This window comes from Ambystoma mexicanum, chromosome 4q (assembly GCF_040938575.1).
Source record: "Ambystoma mexicanum isolate Mex_15411 chromosome 4q, UKY_AmexF1_1, whole genome shotgun sequence".
NCBI lineage: Eukaryota > Metazoa > Chordata > Amphibia > Caudata > Ambystomatidae > Ambystoma > Ambystoma mexicanum.
Genome location: NC_090928.1, coordinates 1036803671 through 1036824989, shown reverse-complemented (window position 1 = coordinate 1036824989; position 21319 = coordinate 1036803671). Strand labels below are relative to the sequence as shown.

The 21319-nt window shown below is 47.0% G+C and overlaps 1 protein-coding gene across 2 annotated transcripts in view; it reads left to right on the top strand.

Annotated features, from left to right (window-relative positions):
- EPRS1 (glutamyl-prolyl-tRNA synthetase 1) overlaps positions 1–18996 on the top strand; it is a 1308133-nt gene extending 1289137 nt beyond the window's left edge. For both annotated transcript variants that reach the window (XM_069608586.1, XM_069608585.1), the window contains one exon: positions 18625–18996. In XM_069608586.1, coding sequence (XP_069464687.1) covers positions 18625–18775 — 151 coding nt within the window. In that variant the 3' untranslated portion in view covers positions 18776–18996. The remainder of the gene's footprint in view (positions 1–18624) is intronic.
- Positions 18997–21319: the final 2323 nt, after the last annotated feature.

Genomic DNA, 21319 nt, shown 5'->3' with positions numbered 1-21319 from the left:
CAGTGGTCTCAGTCCTCCGGCAGGCTGTCGGACCCTGTTCAGGTGCCGCCCTCGGTCACCCAGGACCTTCTGTGGTGGGCCGTCGAAGGCAATCTGATGAAGGGGGCCCCATTTTGGCTGCCCTGGCCGGAGGTGACGATCGTGACGGGATGGGGAGCTCATGCCAACGAGTTGACAGTCAGCGGTCGTTGGTCTCTGTCGGAGTCCAGACTCAATATCAATCTGTTGGAGCTGAGGGCCGTCAGGCTTGCCCTGAAGGCTTTTCTGCCGACTGTGCGAGGAAGGAGTGTCCTGATTCTGACGGACAAGACAGTGGCCTTGCACTACCTCAACAAAAAGGGGGGGGCAGGGTCACTTCCTCTGTGCAGGGAGGCGATGCAGCTCGAGTTCTGGGCCATCCAGCAGGAAGTTTCGATCTCGGCTGTTGATCTGGCCGGAGTCGACAACGAGACGGCGGACGCTCTGAGCAGGCAGAGCACGATCTCTCACGAGTGGGAGCTGGCTCAGGAGATTCTCCTGGAGATCTTCGCCCTTTGGGGGACCCCTCAAATAGATCTCTTCGCCTCCAGTGTCAACCGGAAGTGTGAAAGGTTCTGCTCGCGGGAATTTCCTCCAAAAGGAGCCTTAGGAGACGCGTTCGTGGTGGAGTGGTCATTCCCACTGCTGTACGCGTTTCCTCCAGTCCCCGTCATCCCGCAAGTACTGCGGAGGTTACGGAGGTTTGGTTCCCGGATAATCCTCATTGCTCCGGCGTGGGCCCGGAGGATGTGGTACCCTGACCACCTTGACTTGTCCATCTGCCCTCCACGTCGTCTTCCCTACCGAGACGATCTCCTCTCACGGGAGGGGGGTCAGGTTCTCCATCCAGAGGTCAGATCCCTCAACCTTCACGCTTGGCTTCTGAAAGGTTGAGGTATAAGGATTGGGACCTCCCTGGAGACGTGATGGAGGTGTTGCTCTCGGCCAGGTGGCCGGCAACAAAGTCTCTGTACCGTTGCCGTGGGAGAAAGTTCTGCGACTGGTGCAGAGTTAAGAATGTGGATCATTTTGAATGTGACATTCCCATGGTTCTGTCTTTTTTGCTTTCCTTGGCCCACAGGGGCTTGCAAGTGGGGACCATTAAAGGTTACCTGGCGGCGCTGTCCATATTTAAGCGCTCGTCTGAAGAATGTTCCTATTTTAAGATTCCTTTAATTTCTCAGTTTTTGAAAGGGCTCACTAATGTGTTCCCTCCGTCACCTTTTGTGGTGCCCGGTTGGGATTTGAACCTCGTTCTTAAGTTTCTTATGGGTGCTCCATTTGAGCCTTTGCATTCTTGCCCTTTGAGACTGTTAACTCTGAAAACTGTGTTTTGGTTGCGGTTACTTCCACTCGCAGAGTGAGTGAGTGAGTTACAGGCACTTTCAGTTAAGCCACCCTTCACTGTGTTTCATAAGGACAGGGTTGTCCTTAGAGTTCGTCCTTCTTTTCTTCCGAAGGTGGTTTCAGAATTTCATTTGAGCCAGAAGGTTGTTTTTCCAGCGTTCTATCCTCCTCCACATCCTGGTAAGGAAGAGGAGAGGCTCCATAGGCTTGATCCTAGGAGAGCGTTGAGCTTTTATATTTCGCGTATGTCCCGGGTCAGAGTGGACGATCAACTTTTCATTGGTAACGCTGGAAAGCGTTTGGGACAAGCTGTGACGAAACAGACTTTGTCTCGTTGGATTATTTTAGCTATCTCCGAGTGTTACCGCTTGGCGGGTAAGGACCCTCCGGCTGGCTTGCGGGCCCATTCTACCAGGGGAGTGGCTGCGTCTACTGCCCTGCAGAGGGGTGTTCCTATTCGTCACATCTGTGATGCAGCTACCTGGGCTTCAGTACATACTTTTGCACGTCACTATTCCCTCAATTCCATCAGAGGGCAGGATCTGGCCTTTGGCAAGGCAGCCCTGTATTCCGCAATTTGATTGGGCATCCTAAATTTGTGATCTAAATTAATTTCCCACCTCCTTGCTTGGTACTGCTTTGGGAGTCTGTCATAGATATGGAATACGTCGGAGGACCCAATCCCCTCGAAGAACAAGTTACTTTCTTACCTGGTAACGTTCTTTCGATGGGATGGTCCGACGCCGTATTCCATATCACTCCCTCCCTACCTTCCCCGCTGCAGAATTTCTTTTGCGATTGCAGCTTGCGTTCCACAATGCCTTGTGTGTCTGACTGGCAGAAAACTGGTGGCACACGTTTTGGGGGAAAAAACTACAACTGAGGCTATGGGCGTCGTGCGTCCTACTTATCACATCGGGTGACGTCAGAGGAGGAGGTCCTCGGGGTCGGCGCATCGAAACATCGACGCAGACGCCGAAGATTTTCCGAAGCAGCACAGCTGTGGACATTACCTGTCATGGATATGGAATACGTCGTCGGACCATCCCATCGAAAGAACGTTACCAGGTAAGAAAGTAACTTGTTCGTTTCCCAGAGAGTCTTCTTGCAGCTAGAGCATGAACACTGCAGAATTAAGTGGCACCAGAATGGCGAATGGCAAATGGCGAAGGCAGAGGCAAAACTGCTGGAATATGGCATTCCAAACAAATGGGGAGCTGCAACCAGATATTGTAGCACAACAGAGCCCGATTGCCAAAAAACTAGATCAGGATGTTTAAAATAATGACTTGTTTCACTTATCATTAGAACCCAAACCAGTGATCCAAAGGTTCAACAGTAAGCTACTCGAGGAAAGGAAGGAAAAGGCTACCAATAGCTATACAATAGCGGGAGGTGTCACTTATGACACGCAGAAGAAATCCACTGAGCCCCACCAAAATAGAGGCAAAGGGGACACAGCTACACTTAGCTTTCCTGGCAATTGGGGACAGTACCAGCTAATGGATGACAAAGGATGATCCTATTTATATTGGGCGAGAAACCAATTTAGAGCAAGATCAGGGAATTAGCATGAAAGGGAGGGGTGATGGACAGACCAACCTATAATTCCCTTATAGATATCAACCTTCCACCCAACAAGTCCTGTCTCAAAATGTCAGGCTGTCAGGACTTCTTTAGCAGGACAGCAAAAATGAGTTGCCAAATCTCCAGAATCCCGAAAGGGCCAGGCTGAAGCACTCCAAAGCATCTAATTGTGTGCTGCGGCTGGTCTAGGTCATGCCACTGGTGGTCTTGCAGAGGAAGACTCGGCCATTGCTGTTCTGGCTTGCCCTTAGCAATGCCGGCTGCACTCATTTCATGATCTCCTTCCAATCGTGTCCTGTCATTTGCAGTACACATACAACAGATCTTGACGGCAGCCTCTGTATCTGGTTCCAGAGCAGCGCTTTTCCTCATCACATCATCGCAGCCATAGACCAGCCCCACCCCTTCTTCTGAGGAGTTATGCAGCCTGGATGTCTCAGTATGCATTTTAAGCCAGCGGCCTTCTACCTTTACTGCTCTGTGTAGTGTGTTCAGAAAGCTCCCTAAAGCGTGATTAATAGGTACTTTTATTGAGAAGCCAAGTTGTGCCATATTGTGCCCCATTCTGCTGCTAAAACTCTTTCCAGCTACCCTTGCTCTCCCTGCTCTTTGAAAGATTCCCTAGTCCCCTTCACTATACCCAACCTTATCTGCTTGTTGGGCGTTCTCCGTACCAGCCTATGATGGTTCCATAAGCCTAAACTCCTGAGAACACAATTGCTAGGATGATCAAAGCCTTTCCCCTTTAATGATTTTTAAAGTCTGTGCCAGAGCTGGACATGTGGTGACCATTTTCAGTGGTATCACCCCATCATTTTGCAGCAAAAAATACAGGGACTGAAAATGCTGAATTTCGTACTGCTTATTTCTATAAAATTATCTGGGGGGGGGTGGGTTATGGTAATAATGTTTGGGGAGGCCTGTGGAAGGCTCGCCCGCATATAATTGTGTGGAAATTATTTTTCTGACCATCTTTTCCACAAATGTTAGCAATTCGAACACTAGCAACATGTTAATTGCAGCTGTTGGACATCTAGATCGTTTTCCTCCAATTCTTGTAGGAACTTGGAGGTTGATCATGCAAAAACTCAGATCACTTGGAATCCCAAAATGTCAAATCTATTTATCACGGAAATTTAATAGGGTCTGGCACTCGTCTACATTTTCACATACATGAACAGCTTTCTCTTCAAGGATATTTTCAACTTGTATTATCAATAAAATTGGGGAATTTTGTAAGGGTAGGCAGCCTTGTCAAACTTCCCCCCCCCCCCCGTTCCCACAAGTATGATGAACTTGTGCAAAATCAGAAAAAAATAACTGAGGCAAGAGATTAAATCAGCTCAGATTAGGTGCACTGACACAGAATTAAGAATGGAAAGAATCTGGAAATTGAAGCAAGGGTACAAAAATTGGGAAAGGGGTATAGGCACTTGCTGATACAGCGGGATAGCGTAATATGTTAAAGGCGATTTTAAAAAAATATGCCAAGAACCTCTGGGTGCTTCTACAGAATAAGAACAACCTTCAGTTCGAGGCACTCAATAATCCAGTGGGCAAGAGTCGCTGGACATCACACTTTTTGGAGTTTTACAAAGGAGATTTGGTTAATCCGAGTGATTCCTCAAATGGAGAAGTTTGGGCTCTGACAATCTTTGAAGACCACATCTTAGCAATAATACGTAGTAGCTGCACCTCATAAGCTCCAGGCTCAAACTGTCTATGTAATAAAAATATTTTGGAAACTAGATCCACTCCTATGACATGGAAAACCTCAATCACTATCCCCATTTTTAAGCAGGGAGAGCATATTTGTCGAGTAAGTTACTGCCCCATAACCCTCCTTGGACCCAGAAAGTAAGAACTTTTCTGCACTTACTTTGCAAGAAATCAAAGCTTGGATCCTGAAAACAAATGGTCTACCCAAATTCCAAACTGGATTCAGGAGGGGCATAGCGGTGTAGGTGAACAGTCTTGTCATTAATGTCCTAATTGAAAAAGCTTGCTGGAAAAAGGGGCTGACCCTCTGTATGTAGCCTGTGTCGACCTGACTGAAGCGTTTCACATGGTGGATAGATTGCGACTTTGGTATACATATAAAAAATTGAATTTCCTAGAAACCCTTTTAGCGATTCTTCGATATGCAAATATTACGCTTAGAATTAGGTTGGATATGAAGGGTTGAGTCTCAAAAGCAATTCCTACCGGAACAGGGCTGAAGCAGGGATGTGTTTTGACTCCCTGTTTGTTTCATTTATAGTGGTCTGATTTTGGGGGAGTAGTTGGGCCCCATTGCTGCCAAAATTTGCAAGTGACCAAATCTCTTGGTTAAGCTATGCAGGCAACATACTTTTTATTAGACCGGACCCAAGTGGGCTTACAGCGTCTCATTTCCTGTTTGTGACTACAATAACAGGAATTAATTGAAAGTCAACCCTCAGTAGATAAATGTGATGTATTTTAATGGCTCCAGAGCAAGGCCTGTTCATTAGTGTGATGTTGGGAGATTGTAAATTGGTGGTGGTTCAGAATTTGATACCTGGGCTTTATTTTGGCAATAGTGTCTCACCGTGTAGGACTACGTGCTAAATTATTCGAGAAAGGGACCCAATTTGGAATGCAGATGCAATTTATTGCGCTGCGGTACTTCAGATTCACTCTAATCCCACTTGTAAAGTTCTATAAATAAAAGTACTTCCTGCGTTCCTGTATGGAGTTGAAATTCGTTCATTCTAGGATGATTTTGATTTTGGGAAATAAGGGAAAATTTGGCAAAAGGCATTTTAGTTTGCCAAAATGCATCCCTATTGTGTTTGTAAGGTGTGAACTAGGGCTGCTATCTATTTATGTAATGGCCATCCCTATATAGGAAAATGATGCAGAGGCAAAATACCTTAAATCAGTGCTATGCACCCAGATTGATAAATCTGACCAAGGTTGTTTGAGCAACTTTAAGTGCAAATGTTTAAAAACATTTACTACGCTGAATGTAAACTGTTAGGCAGAAACCTGTGCAGTTCCCTTAGGGAACACTGCAAAAGATTTAGGACTACAGGTGTTAGCAGTAAACCCACTTGGTAGCAGTCTGTACCACCCACATTTACCTGGTAGCTGTGGCTGAGCAGTCAGACTTCTCTCATGAAGAGTTAGGCAGTATGCAAAGTATACACAATAGGCACTCAGACACACCAATACAAGCAAACACTGACCAGAGCTTTGGTATCAAAGTATATAATTATTTATTTAAAAGCACACTGTTTGAAACACTCCAGCACTCTTGTTGTAAAATATTCTAAACACAGTTACTATTGTAATATATACACTCCTTTTTCCTTATCGGATAAGTCTCAGTAAAACACCACTTATTTTCATACAGAGGTGAGCGCTTAACTAGATGGCACTCCAATAAGTTTGTGAGAAAGGGGGGGGGAGACAGAATATGGAAAGGTACACCACTCTAAGATTTAGGAACGCTGTTAGCAAAGCAGAAGAGCAAAAGTCACTGGTAAACCAAAGTTCAAAGGCTGGGCCCACTCTTAGAGAGAGCAGAACACAAATGCGCCCAAGATCACACAGTTACACTAGGCTTAGAAAGTCTTGCAGAGAGTTCAAAAAGAGTTTAGAGAGGCTTAGGAAAGTTTAGCAAGGGTGTCCCAGGCTAACCCAGGTTCGAAAGCCGGGGGCTAAATCTACCCCGTACAGTCGGTAGCAAGGGAAGCCTGGCGGGACACGGTACCTTAAGTGGGAAGGATCCTCCAGCGATGGCAGTTGTTCCTGGCAGTGGGTGCAAGTCGCGTCGTCGTCCAGGGGAAGAGAAGATCTCGACTTGGATGAAAGATGAAGGTCGTTGCACTACCAGGGAAGAAACCAGCCGCGGAGCTTTCCGGTTAAAGGTGGTACCTTTGTTCGCGGTCGTGGTAAAACGTGGTATCCCGGTTGCCGGGGTGCTTGGCACAGGCAAGGCAGCCACGAGGTACGTCGGGAAGGCGAAAAGACGGTGAAACTGGTTATCCCCACCAGTCAAAGGAAGAAGACTCTCCGGCGGGAGATCTCCTCTGTCGTTGGGAAAAGGCGTGAAACGGTCCAGCAGGACTCCACCGGTGGTGGCGTCGTGGTAGGTCGGCTCAGCTTCTTCCTCACCGGATTCTTAGGTCCTGTGGCGACTTCTGAAGTTCCAGTCCCCAAAGCCCTGCTTTTATGCAGAAAACCCCGATTTACTCAGCCTAGCTGTCACTCAAACATGCTAAGTGGTGAGCCGGCCAGCTCTCCACTTGGGCCAATCAGGACGGAGTGCGACTTGAGTTGCCTAGGCAACTCAGTCCAGGGTGCCTAAATCCCCCTCCACCCCTCCTAAGTACCCCAGACAGAGTGGCACCACTTTGGAGGGCTTCTGTGGAGAAGCCCGCCAAAAAGTGGAACAAAAGGCTCGACTTGGGTTGGAGTCACAGAAGAGAACACAAACGCCATTTTAGAATCAAGTTTTGGCAAAAAATACCAACCGGAGAATTAATATTAATTAAATAAACCGGCGGTATGTTCGAGGCTACCGTAAATAATTAAATAAAGATAGTAGCCTAAAACAATGGGAAATCCCATAGGAAAATATTTGCGGTTGAATATAGAAAGTAGTATCCACTGCCACCAGCCAAAACTCGATCAGGGGGGACGGAGACGTGCCCCTTCGACTAACAGACCCCGGGGCAATTGAATTGCCCCAGCCAGTACGTCCACAATATGATGGTTTGTACTGGTTCTGTTAAGAATTTAAGACTAGTAAAGTCAATGGTGACTTTACATACACTGGGAGACAGTAGTCAGTCCCGGGGTATGGAGTCTATACTGGGGGGTCACTATGACACCCCTGTGTTACTGCACTGAGGGTGCTGTGTAACACACATCACAAAAACACATGAAGCCCTATGGAGTAAAAGACCCCATAGCCCATTAAACACATCTAGATTCAAAGAAACACACTCAAATCATGCCCAAGATTGAGGGTAAAGGAGTCTCACTCTTGGCAGGAGAAAAAAAATAAACCCCAAAAATCCAGCAAAGCTGCTGGGGAACTCCCTAGGTTAGGAAATTCAGCCTAAACAGAGAATTCTCCCTAACATAAATAATTAAATCCTCGTTGCAAATTCAGAGGAAGTTGAAAAGAAACTTTATGAAAGTGATTTGATTAAAACAAATAGATTAAGTGGATTAAAACATGTGATTCTAGGAGTGCTAATGAATTATTCCATGACCTAGGTCTAGAGAATAAGCGCTCGGGATGTATTCCTTCATACATGAGTAAATTCCCAGATTGTCATTTTATGAACACTTTTCTTAGACTTGGATTCAATCTTTGCATACACAATCTTTTTAGGAACTCAGCGTTGAGAATAGCTGCAGATTTCATCAAGATGTAGAATCTTTGAAGCATATTTATTTTGAAATTTTTATAGGGCCCCTAACCCGTGGGCATATGAGTGCTTTTCTTACATGTGAGGAAATAGTTGTTTTCTTAGTTACGTATGTACATCATAAGGGACACTTAATAAAGTTGTTTACATGGTAATACAGTACTTTATATAGTTGCATACGAACAGCACAAGTGGACTCATGACAATAGTTATTTACATAGTTATGTGTAAATAGATCAGTTACATAGACCTTGGGTTTTCAGTTGTTTACGGAAGGTCCAGAAAGAGTTTTCAGTCCTCAGTTTGGCTGGTAGGGTGTTCCAATGTTTAGTGGCTATTGTAGGGAAGCTACTACCTCCTGCTTTGTGTAGTTTGAATCTCGGTGTTGCTAGTAGTTGCATGTATGCCGGGCGTGTAGGCCTGTTGGATTGGGATCTGGATACTTTATCTGACAGTTATGTGGGAGCTGACCTGTGTAGGCATTTATGCGTCAAGGTGAGTGCTTTGAAGACAATGCGTTCTTGAACCGGAAGCCAGTGGGCATTCTGTCTAGTTGTAGAGATGTGGGTAGTTCTAGGAATGTTAGGTGCAGCTCTTAAGGCGTTGATTTCTAATACTTGATGTTTTTTGATGTTTTGGTACTTAGTGCCCGCATAGAAGACGTTGCAGTGATCCAGTCTAGTCAGAATGAGGGCTCTGGCCAGAGTGATCCAACTGTCAGGTGACCGGAATGGTCTGCAGGCATTGATGAGTTTACAGGTGTATCCTGTTGCTGATGCGGTGGCATTCACTTGTTTCGATAGTGTGAGTGAAGAGTCCAGGTAGAAACCGAGGGTTTTTAGTTCTTTGGATACTTTTATAGTGTTGCCGTCAATTTTGGTTTTGAAGGATTTGTTTAGTTTAGAGAGACGGAGTTGTGATCCTATGAGGAGCAGCTCCGTCTTTTCGTCGTTCAGGCACAGACCATGGTGAGCCACCCAGGCTTGGATAGTAAGATGGCATTGAGGGTAGCTGAGTCGATGTCATGGTCGCCTGTGAAGGGGGATGAGGATTTTGGTGTTGTGTGCATAGTTGGTATAGGTGACACCCAAGTCATTGAGGCGGTCAAATGAAGGTTTCATGAAAATATTGTATAACTTTGGAGAAACGCAAGAGACTTTGGGTACTCCACTTGTGACCGCGATTTGTAGTGCTTCAGCATTAGGTGAAAAGACTCTCATTGTTCTGTCTGGAATGATTGTTTAGGGATAGTATGGATCTAGTCCCAGTCTGTGTAGGGGTCTGGCTAAGTTGAGTGTATTGTTTGGTGAGAGATATGGACATATTCGACTGGCTGGCATTCTCCTTAGGTCTAGATACTGACGTGGCTGTTTGGGCAATGCATGCAGTGTGTCGACTAGGTGACGGCTGTAATGATGTATTTGCCAGGCAAAGAAATCAGTCTTGATCTAACATAGGTTAGGACAGTTGACTAAATCCGGCAAGAGCAGCATTTCGTACACACGTATTTAGCAAAACATGGGGCAGATACTACAAGAAACACATGAATTTTAGGTCAACAGTGCTAACAATAGGCAGTGTACAGTGCACAAGTGTATAGCATTTGGCATAAAATACACACATTTTGGGTCATCAGCGCTAACAATAGGCATGCAAAGGCAGTAATCTGGACACAGGTGTGCAGCATTTAGCATGAAATGGGGCAGTTACAACCATCAATACACAACTTTTGGTCAACAACTCTAGCAATGGGCATGGTATTAATAATACTCTTACGTCCCATCCCCTTTCCTCCATACTGCATGGGCGTCCCTTCCAAGGGACGGGAGACAGAAACTTTTTCACCAGAAAAAACCTTCATCCCCTTTAAATTTAGAGGCGCGCAGGGGTGTGGCCTAGGAGCATGTGCTGCCCTGGCTCTGCCCTCCGGCGCCACACCCCGGGCCCCTTTTCCGCATCGACGGGAACGGGCCGAATTCACCAGCGCTCCTGGGTTTGGCTTCGGCCATGTAATTCCACACGCGGATACTTCTTCTCTTTGTCTTTTTTTGTCTCTATCATTCAGGTACTCAGTCCTCAGGCATCACGCTCCTCCCCGGCGCATGTCGACTTCCACAGGGTTCAGCAGGTGTCCATCCTGCAACAGGCTCTTCCCAACTTCAGACCCCCTCACCCTCTGCCTGCATTTCCTTGTCCCAGACCACGGTTGGTAAGCTTGTACAGCATGTGGCTTTCTGTCATCGAAAGCGCTGAAGAACAGACTAGCCAGGTGGAGGGAGCTCTTCCAGAAGTCACCTCCAGAAGACCTCAAGAACTTCGTGAAACACCGAGCCAAGCCCAAGGTAGGGCTGCTATTTTCCATCGCACCCCGCAAAGGAGACACCTTCCCAAGGACTCTCCCGCACGTTCAGGTCCTTGTACCAGCACGTGCACCGAAGCTGCTGCAGCTACCGGCCTTCGGCCAGGGGGATCCTCCTGGTGGCAGTGTTCCGGATTGTCATCCGAGGGGCTCCGCCCTTGTACCGGCAATATGGCCGAGGGGCTATTACCTAGTGCCAGCAATACGTCCGAGGGGGCGCCTAATCGCAGCTCTACCGACCCCCGGGTTGAGGTTGTCTCACCTACTGGGCCTAGGCCAGAGGAGCAGGGTAGGCCTTGTGATCCACACAAAAGAGTCTTGGAGGAGGCTGGGCCCAGCGAGCCGAGCAACTCATTGCAGGCACGTGGCAGGCAGCTTAACAAGATGGCTGCCGCGCCAGGCGGAGGCACCTGTCACGCTATTCCAGGAGTTTGGCGAAGAACGAGTGTCAAGGTGGGACTGGCCTCAACCAGGTACGTGGCCTACAGCCTATCCTTCTTATGCACAGGGCAGCTTCCCACTGCGTCCATACAGGTAAGGTATGCAGAGGCTCCAGCAGCTCCCGGCTACCCACCAGTACCCCCTAGCACCTTTCCGGCCAGTGAAGAGGGGTTCTTCAAAAGGTTCCTCTGGCTCATGAAGTCACCTTGGATGGGGGTTATCCTCAAGGACGCCATCAGGAAAGTCCTCCCGCCTATGCTAGCGGCACCACAAGCGCCTCAGCCGGCACCCCAGGCCCCGGCACAGCCGCTGCCTCCGGCTCCCCAACCGATTCCTCAGGTGGTTCCGTACCAGTCTTCGCCGCCTCCTCCTCAGCCTCCGGTCGCGGTCACTGTACCCCAGCCTCCGGCTACTCCTCCACCTCCGCAGAATCCTCCTGATCTGCAGGATACGGAAGAGGAGGAGGATCCGGACATGCCATCCTCCGTCAGTGCCTTCCACAAATGTTTTGCGCGGCTGGCAGAGTTTCTTGGGCCTACCCCAACCCGAGGTTGAGCAGCCGGCAGAGGGGGTTCTGGCTGAAGTCCTCATGAGACTCCCCTCTGCCAAAATGGGGATTCCTCTGCAGACCGATGTAGTCTCCCTGGCCAAGAAGGGTTGGCTCAAGCCCCACTCTGTCCAGCTAGTCAATCGACGCCAAGTACAGGCAGATGGAGGGGGATACACACTTGTTATCGGCCCATCCTCAGCCACGCTCCTCGGTGATCGCTGTGGCATCACTGTACTCCAAGCCTCAGTCGTCCTCAGCCGCCTCCCCTGCGGCGCTTCTAGGCAAGGAGGAGAAGATCTTGGAGGTGTACGGGTAGAAACTCTATTCCAACACATCCTTGAATCTTCGTCAGGCCAACGCCGATGCCATGCTGGCTGCTGCTAACCAAAGGTTATGGCGGGAAATTGCAGACTTCCTCCCGGAACTCCCTGTGCAGAGCCAATCACGTTTTAAGGCGGGGCTGGCTGAGGCCAAGCTGTGGCGCAAGACCTCATGGAATCCATCATGGCCCATATTGGCACCTCTGGCCGGGCCATCTGTATCGCCATGGACATGAGAAGGACAGCCTGGGTCCGGGCGACGAAATTCAACCTGGACGTCCAGGAACGCATATTAGATCTACCGATCGAGGGGGGGAGGGGGTCGACACCTCTTCCACTCCACCACTGACGAAGAGCTGGACAAATACAGCTCACAAACGGCCAAGTCTTTATCCATCTTGACAAAGACCACACCCAAGTCGTACACCCAGTCACAGAAGCGCGTATGGAGGTTTCTGCTGCTTCCCGGAACGGAGATCCAGGCAGCCGGACCGTTCGCCGTCTCGGATCCGGCACAAGCAACAAAAAGGGGGGGTAGATGGCTTTTTCCAGTCCACCCTCCTCCGCGACAGCCTCCGAGGGGAAAAAAGGCATGACACGCCCCTTCGGGTCCACATGTCTCAGGTGGGGGCAGGCTTGCTCTCCATGCAAATTTCTGGCTCCAGAATTTCGCGGACCCCTGGATCCTCTCCGTAGTATCCACGGGGTACCGCCTACCCATCCCAGCCTCACCTCCCTCCTCCACTCCTTCAGGTTGGGACAGCAACTCTTCTGGCAGAGATCCGGTCGCTCGTAGAGAGCCAGGAAGTCAGGGAAGTCCCAGCCTTCCAGCGAGGCTTGGGCTTTTACACCAGGATTTTCAACTTTCAGAAGAAAAACCAGGCAGGCCTGAGAGTTGTGCTTGACCATTTCAATCTCTCCTTACCCCTACAAAATTTCAAGATGGTTACGCCAGCTTTTATAGCGGAAGTATTGTGTAAGGGAAACTGGAAGTGCTCCCTGGATCTGAAGGACGCGTTCCTACACATCCCGATTTGGCAGTCCCGTCGTTCTTTCCTACGGTTCATGATCATGGGCTACTATTTTCAATACAAGGTCCTTCCCTTTGGCCTCAATCCGTCCCCCAGGGTCCTTACCAGGCTCATGAATACGGCGGCTGCCCTCCTCAGAGCGCAGGACCTCCACATCTACCCATACATCTACCTCACACAGTACATCTTCTGGGGGAATCCAACCTGGAGGCGGACAGGCTCAGCAGGTTAGGAACGGACAATTACGAGTGGCAGCTAAACGACCTCGTTATTCAGGAGATCTTCAACAGGTGGGGTCATTCCAAGGTGGATCTCTTTACCACCCGGCACAACAAGAAGTGCCCTCAGTTCCCCTCCTGACAGGTTCCCGGCTCCCTGGGCGACGCGTTTTGGCTTCAGTGGAACGGCATGACGGCTTACGCCTTCCCGCCCACTCCGCTAATTCACAGAGTGGTTTGCAAGATCAAGAAGTCTCGCCAACTCAACATCATTTTAATAGCGCCATGGTGGCTGGCCAGGCCATGATATTCGGAGCTGCTCAGCCTTTCGGGGATACCTCAGATTCACCTCCTGACGGGCCCAGCACATCTTCTGGTGCAGCAGGGGGGCAGGGTCATCCACGTCGTGCCTCAGAAACTAGCCCTCACAGCGTGGTGCCTGAGCAGGTAATGCTGCGGCACCTCAGCCTCTGTCAGGCTAATCTGGAAATCATAGAGGGCGCAAGGAGCAAGGCTACCAGGGCCCAGTATAAAAGTAAATGGTATAAAAGTAAATGGACCAGGTTATGCCACTGGACAGACTCCAAGGATATCGCCACCCTGGCATGTACTTTGGACGACGTGCTCTCCTTCTCTGCTCACCTCGCCCACTCGGGGGTCCATGGGGAAAACCTGCCGCACATACCTCGCAGCAATCGGGGCTTACAGGAACTCAGAGGAGGGGATCTTCTCCTCCAATCCTATTGTCAAGAAACAATTGACTGGGCTTGCAAGGCTCTACCCGCCCATCAAGAGCCCACACCCCTTGTGGGACCTTAACATAGTCTTGGGCGCCCTGGCGCATATACCGTTTGAGCCAATGGCATCCGCAGATATCAGGATGGTCACCATCAAGACGGCCTTACTGGTAGGCCTTACCTTGGCTCGTAGAGTCAGCAAAATCCAGAACCATACCTTTCACGGGGGCAAAGTAGTCTGGCGGACACACCTGGCATTTCTGCCCAAGGTGCCATCTGCTTTCCACTTGACATAGGAAATAGTCCTTCCTATGTTTTTTGCCGATCCTAAGAATGAAGCTCAGAGTTCTGCACTGCCTGGATGTCGAGCGTGCCCTGAAGTTCTACTTGGACAGGACCAAGGTCTTCCGCAAATCGGATTCCCCATTTGTCACATTCGGAGGCTCAAGACCCGGCCATGAGGCCTCCATAGCCCGATGGATGGTCTCGACCAGCACAACCCGCTTCCGGCCAACATGCATGCCCACGCAATCAGGGCCAAGGCAACGGCCATCGCATTCCAGCGCCATGTCCCTTGGCAAGTCATAAGCAGGGCGGCCACCTGAGCCACTCCCCCGGCTTTCTGCAAGCATTACTGTTTGGATGCAGGCTCTAGATCTGACGCAGCTTTTTAAAAGGAGGTTCTCAGGAACCTAATTGCTTGAGGAGGGTCTCCTCTCCACCCTGGGGCTACATTCAGTTGTAATCGCCCATGCTCTATGAGGAAAGGGGACAGGACAAGTTACTCACCATAATGACTAACGTACTCTTAGTCCTATTTCCTCCATACGTCCCACCAACCGCCCCCTAATAATACTGGTGTCATTAGACAATGTTAAATCTATTGTCGATGTGTCAATGTGGACTGAGGTGTGGTGCCGGAGGGCGGAGTCAGTGCAGCGCATGCTCCCTGGGCTGTGCCACTAAATTTAAAGGGGAAGAAGGCTTTTTCTGGTGAAAAAGGTTGTCTCACATCCCTTGGAAGGGACGCGCATGCAGTATGGAGGAAAGGGGACTAAGAGTACACTAGTCACTACAGTGACAGGTTGTAGGCTTCAACATGCAGGCGCAAAGCACCTCCACCAAGGTTTAGCACTGTTTTGTGTAGCGAGCGGCCTTAGACTAGTTAGTGCGCTGTAAGGCTGACAATCCGAGTAATGGCAAGGTAGGAATCGAGAACACGTGTGTAGGACCTTCGAATAACAAAGGGCTAGAAGTAGTTAATAGTGGCACTGGTGGGGTTCTTGGTGGCGATGACATTCCACGCTTGCCAGAGAACAGTGAGGGATAATGGCTGAGAACTTGGGGGCGCTGATGGTGATATTTCGCTGCATCAGCAATGTCAGAGCCGACGTGGGCTGAAGGTAGAGGCCGAGGGGCCCTGTGAGCAAATTGGTTGGTTGTTGTATATTTGCTGCACTTTAACTAGGGGACAGGGCAATACACAGATCAGGTGCTTACCCAAGGTTGATCCGGGCGGTCTCGTGAATTCAGGCTGCAGTCGTGGGGACAACCGGCTCCTGGCGCCGACAGGCTCAGACATGAGCCTTTGTCTTTGGGCCTTCGTCGGAGGGCCGGCTTCGCCGGTCGGTGGACAAGCAGGTGGGGAGCCAATGGGCAATCCGCAGCAGTTACGGCTGTTGCTAGGGTGATGTGGCGGTCATTTGTAAACCTTGTGGTAGGCCGTATGCAGGGCTGGCGTTGCAGGTTCAGAGTGCGCCTTAGCGGCGCTGGGGATCAAAAGTAGCCCTAATTGAATTATGCTGCGAGATTAGTTGCAGATCAATTTCGGCATGCAATTCTTAGTATTAAATCAGAAAAGGAAGCGGGGGAATGCACTGAGGTGGTAGCAGCTCCAGCAGGGTTTACCTCTCCTTTGCAGTGTATGCGTGCTGCTCCTGCAGCACACAGCGTCATCTGCGGGCTCATTCCAGTGATCTCGCTGTATTCAGCAATATATCTATTCAATTCTCTGCGTTGCAAGCCCTAAGAGTACAGACCTTCTCCAAGTTCGTTCATGATGTAGGTTTATCTTAATGAGGATTCCTTTTTCGATAGGATTTTTAGTGGTCAGCCTACACCACTTTTAATTACTTTAGTGACCACCTTAACCAAGTTGAAATTAATTGATTAATTTTAATAGGTGTGGTTAGTTTTTTCATACCTGTATGATTTTTATCACTTTACCGTCTTTGTATGTTAATTCTTGTATGATGAAGTTGTATGAACTTATTGTTTTTTGTTTTCCTTCCTTTTCTTTTTCTTACTTTACTATTTTATCATTGATGTTGGATATTATTGCCCTCTTTGGGTGTTTTAATTGTACTCCATCTTGGATTTTGTAATAGTACTCATTTAATTGAATTGAATCGATTTTCTTTTGACATGTTTTAACTTGAATTAATGTAAAGGGAATGTTTTTTGTATAAGGTTGTTATAAACCAATACGAATAAAAAACTAATATCAGAGTACATGAATTGATTAACAAGTTAGGTAAAAAGGTTTTTATTTCAAGGATTGAAACCATCTGCAACAAAATATAAACTCCTCAAATGTTAATTTCCACAAATAGTTGAAGTGCAATACTTAGCCACACATAAAAAAATGTGTTGCACTGTAGAAATTAGTAAAAATAAAAATTGTAAAAACACATTTATGATGTGAGTAAGTAGTTGTGACTTTTGCTAACGGTGACAAACAAGAAAACTTGATCCGTTCCAGGCCTTAGGGATAAGTAAATGGCAAAGTAACCTGATTTGAATCGAACAAATTACTTTGTCTCCATTTCTAGTGGTAGAATGGGTAGACTTTTGTTTGGAAACACAGGACGATGACGGTGATAATCAATGGGGTGCTACAACCTAAATTAAATCTCACCATCATCTTCATAGGGTTCCATGTGTTAAAAGTCGCAGCAAAAAGGCAGTGATTTTGCGCCTGCGGCCGCAATCCCTACAGTGGATGCGCGTGAGACCCCTGCAGCCCTCGGACCCATTATACCATTTAAGAATGTGTTCACTTGAACTCATTTTGCGTGTGATATAATTGCCTTGGTACTGCTCTCTACGATGTCATCACTTCCTGTGCTTTCTTTCTATAACCATAAGCACTGTAACCAATCTCTTAAGCATAAGCGCCTAGATACCTCTCTGTTTGGTGCGCTATATAAATAAAGGGGGAGCAGAGGACCCGCTCCCCTTAAATGTTATAATGGGTACACCTTTACTGGGTGAAACCACTGCATTTTTGGCATGTTTTCTTTTTACAGACAACTTTTATCCCACGATTTTATTAATGCACACCCTTCGTAGAAGCATAATTTCAGCTCAAATATGTAAATTGGAAATGCCAGATGTGTTAAATATTGGAATGATTAAGCCAAAACACCAACCCCAAAAGTAATGTTTAATTTTTGTTTCGTGTTTTTATGACCCATTTTATTTGAAAATAAATTGACAAGCTTCACTCCCCGTCGTCTTACCGCTCTGAAGCTTCTGTGATGTCCTGGGAATGATGCCACATCCTTACGTTCAACATGAACATTACAATAAACTCTTGTACCTGGTATTACTAGATACAGAATACTCCGCATTCTCTGCTGATCTGTCCCTTTCGGCCACTTCGGAGGCAGAGTTTGCTGGATCTCTATCAACCCAAATCCAATACAAAGTACTTTTAGTGTACAAAGCAGTCTACTTTTTTAAACCCACAGTTCCCCAAAACAGTTTCACACAGTGGATGATGGTTAACTTGATATGAGATCTAGCTTTGTTTCTCAAATCCCATTTGACGAGAAACTTTTTGACATGCAATTGCTCCCAGTGGATGCTTGATATCTTAGCTACCAAATTTCTTCCAATGGCAATCTTGACTGATTAAAAATGGTGCAAGGCCTATGAGCATTCATATATTGTACCTTCTCATCCTCCACCTGGTGCTCCTGTAAGTGACTGTTCTCGTAGTGTTGCCTTACAAATCACAAATAAATCAGTATTGTCTCCAATCCTTTGCACAGCTACATGATATTCATATATTCCCAGTCATTACATAGCTCTTTGCGGTTTGGTTACTTGTGTGTAGTTCTTGAGTGTTGACTGGGTACAACCTATAACTTCTTTCTTGGTCTCCTCCACCTTCAAGACACTTTGGCATTTTTTGACGTGCTAAAAATAGACTTTAACATGACCAGATATTTGCCAAATGCTTGTTTTACTCACTGATTAGTTGCAAGTTCTTTCAGCACACCCGAAAATGCATCTTTATTGCGTTTAGTTCAACAGTCAACATTCACACTGTTTGATACAATTAGTGTATTGTTTAGTCAAATATTGCTGTGTGGCCATGATCATTTTTTTAACCAAGGAATTATTTTTAGAGCAAAGTCTTGTTTGAAGAAGGCACGTAATGGTTTAAATTGTATAGCTCATTCACATCGATGGTACAAAATGTGAACGATGTTCCAGCGGTCCTGCATGGTAGAATAAACGAATAAGCTTGACTTTCTCATTGCACGTTCATGTCTCGTTTGGGCTGGAGCCAAGAACTCATTTCTCTTTTTTTTTTTCTTCAAGGGATCAAGATCTTGAGCCTGGAGCTCCATCGATGGGAGCAAAAAGTCTCTGCATCCCCTTTAAGCCTCTCAGTGAGCTGCAGTCCGGGGCCACATGTATCTGCAACAAGAACCCTGCTAAATTCTACACTCTTTTTGGCCGTAGTTACTAATGTAACTTTCCTTTTCCCCGAACTCTTAATTCCATAGACCTTTTTATACATACAGATGCAATGACAGATGTTATCCGTTTTGTAACATTTCTGAACGCTACCTGTTATTAGAATAACTGAGAATATCAATCTCTTCTAGGTTACGTTTGGAGGGTGCACAAAACATTACAACTCACTTTTTTCTGTAACAACCAGTCAATAAAATCTATATTGTGAAATCATTTGGATCATTTTTTTTAGGGTTTGTTGCACAATATAATGTCATTCCTGTAAGTGTCCAGTCAAAGGATCAATTACAAAACGCTCAAATGCAAAAGGTGAGAGTCAATAGGGTCGAAAACCAAAGGTTCGAATTATTTATATGTTTATTTTTGGGTTTCTGTGTAGGTAAAAAAGTGTTTTTTACCACAAAAACGGGGGATGAAGGGGTGGGACCCCTCAAAAAAATATATATATTAAAAAATATATATTAAAAAAATGTTTTCGAACCTTTCGTTTTCGAGACTATTGACTCGAACCTTTTGTCATTCGACCCTTTGCAGTCGATCCTTTGACCTATAACCATTCCTGTACATGTGTTCTGGTTTCAAAGTCTGTAATATTACACATGATTGGGGAATTGTCTCGGTAGGATAGCTCGGGTGTGACATGCTCTCCTTTGAAGCAAGACTACGCGGAGCAACACAGGTTCGATCCCCGGGTCCACGTTTAGAAACCTCTGGGTATTGAGCACGTTATAAATAACCAATTAGATTTATGATAATTATAATTGGGTTTATAGTAAAATAGTTTTTTCTGGATACTAATCTCGGTGCATGAAATTGCAGATATATTTAAGTTACTTAATAGATGTTGACGCACAGGGATTCACTTCTGATTCATGTCAATGAGACCGCATGTGTGAAGCATTGTTCAATCCCACTCACTTCCCATGGCTAGGTTAGACTTCAATACATTCAGTACTCCTAACGTCTGGAACCTGTGCCACCACATTTGGACCCCAAGCCTTTGATGTTCTCTGCATTCTTATGGATCCGTTCCTTTACAGATTTGTCTGTGTTGACTATCCCTTAACAGCACATGGGTACAGTGGAAGTTTAGATTGCCCGCCAACAGAGCTAAAGATATGCAATTATACGCTGCAGTATTGTGCATTCTTTTGATATGAGTGCATATAAATCCCACTACTGTTGCTTTTATCCCCACAAAGGCACGTAATGTTTATAAATGATCAGGTACTTGATTTTCCCATTTTTATTTTTTCTTTGAGGGCTCAGTTGTCATGTGTCGATGTTTTGTGGATCAACTTAAGATGCCCAGCCTTAGTGCAGTCTTTGTCAGCACACTACAATCCTTTAGCTAGTCTACCTCAGAAATACAGTGAATGATACCTAGCTCGTAGTCCTGTAAACATTATTTAAAGTGGACCCAAGCTCATCGTGTTTCCTCCATCTCCTATACTTCTTAGCACTGATGTTTGTTCGCTGGCTCAGTCCGCGCCCTGCTACAGGGTTTATTCCTGAAACTATTCTGGGAAAACCTCCACACCAAGGCCCGCTTGAGCACATAGGAGTAAACCGGCAGGCAGGAGCCGGCCTCCTTTCACAAGGCCCTTTTCCTAAGGCACAGGGTGTCCCTGTTGGGCGCCTCGTTCATCAGAGCTGCTGCGTAGCTGGCAGCCACCACAAATCCTCCTCCTCACCTGATGCAAAGGTCCCTGATGCTGCACTGAACTACCGTGAGGTAAAATTGAATTGTAGTGCACTCTGAGGCCTTTCATCACCAGCTGCATTTGTCACTGTACAATTGTGTACAGCCTGCCTGCACCTTCTTCCAACTTGACATGTGTATCTGCCAAAAATGTCTTTTATGCTTTCTGCTGCCTGCTAGTGCCAAACCCATACTCGTCTTCAAGAGCACCTCTATTAACTTAATTCTCCATTATGTGCTGTTTCTAGTGCTTTTTGGAAAATTAGAATCAAGGTATGGTTTTAAATCACTGCACCCCCCCATTATGTGCTGTTTCTAGTGATTTTTGCCCAATTTCGAATCTAGCTGGGCTTTTTATGGTGGTGTTTGCCTTCCTTTGCTCACCTCCTTCTCTGCGATTGCCTGGCTGATAGGCCACTTGGTGAATTCCTGTGCACTGTGTAGCTCTCCTGCGTTTCTCCTCCTCAACCCCCATAGCACTCTCCAACCCTCCTATCTATTCTAACTGCTATTCTATCACTTATCCTTCCTCCCTCACAAAGTCTGGAAGAAAATAAACTGGAGAAAGCTCTCCTGGACTCTAATCTATTGCTGACACATCAGTACCACGTCCAGACAGACTATTACGGACATCTTCTTCACTATCCCCTCTCCTGACCTATGAACCCTCCCCCCCCCCCCCCCCTCATCTGGTCTCCACTCTTTCTCCTCACTCACTAATGGTGCCACCAGGTGGGAAGTACTCCTTGCAAACTTCTCATCCTCTAGGTGTATCGTTAATGTCTAGCACAATGGCACCGTCATGGCCCAAGGTTCTCAACCTGCTCGACAGGC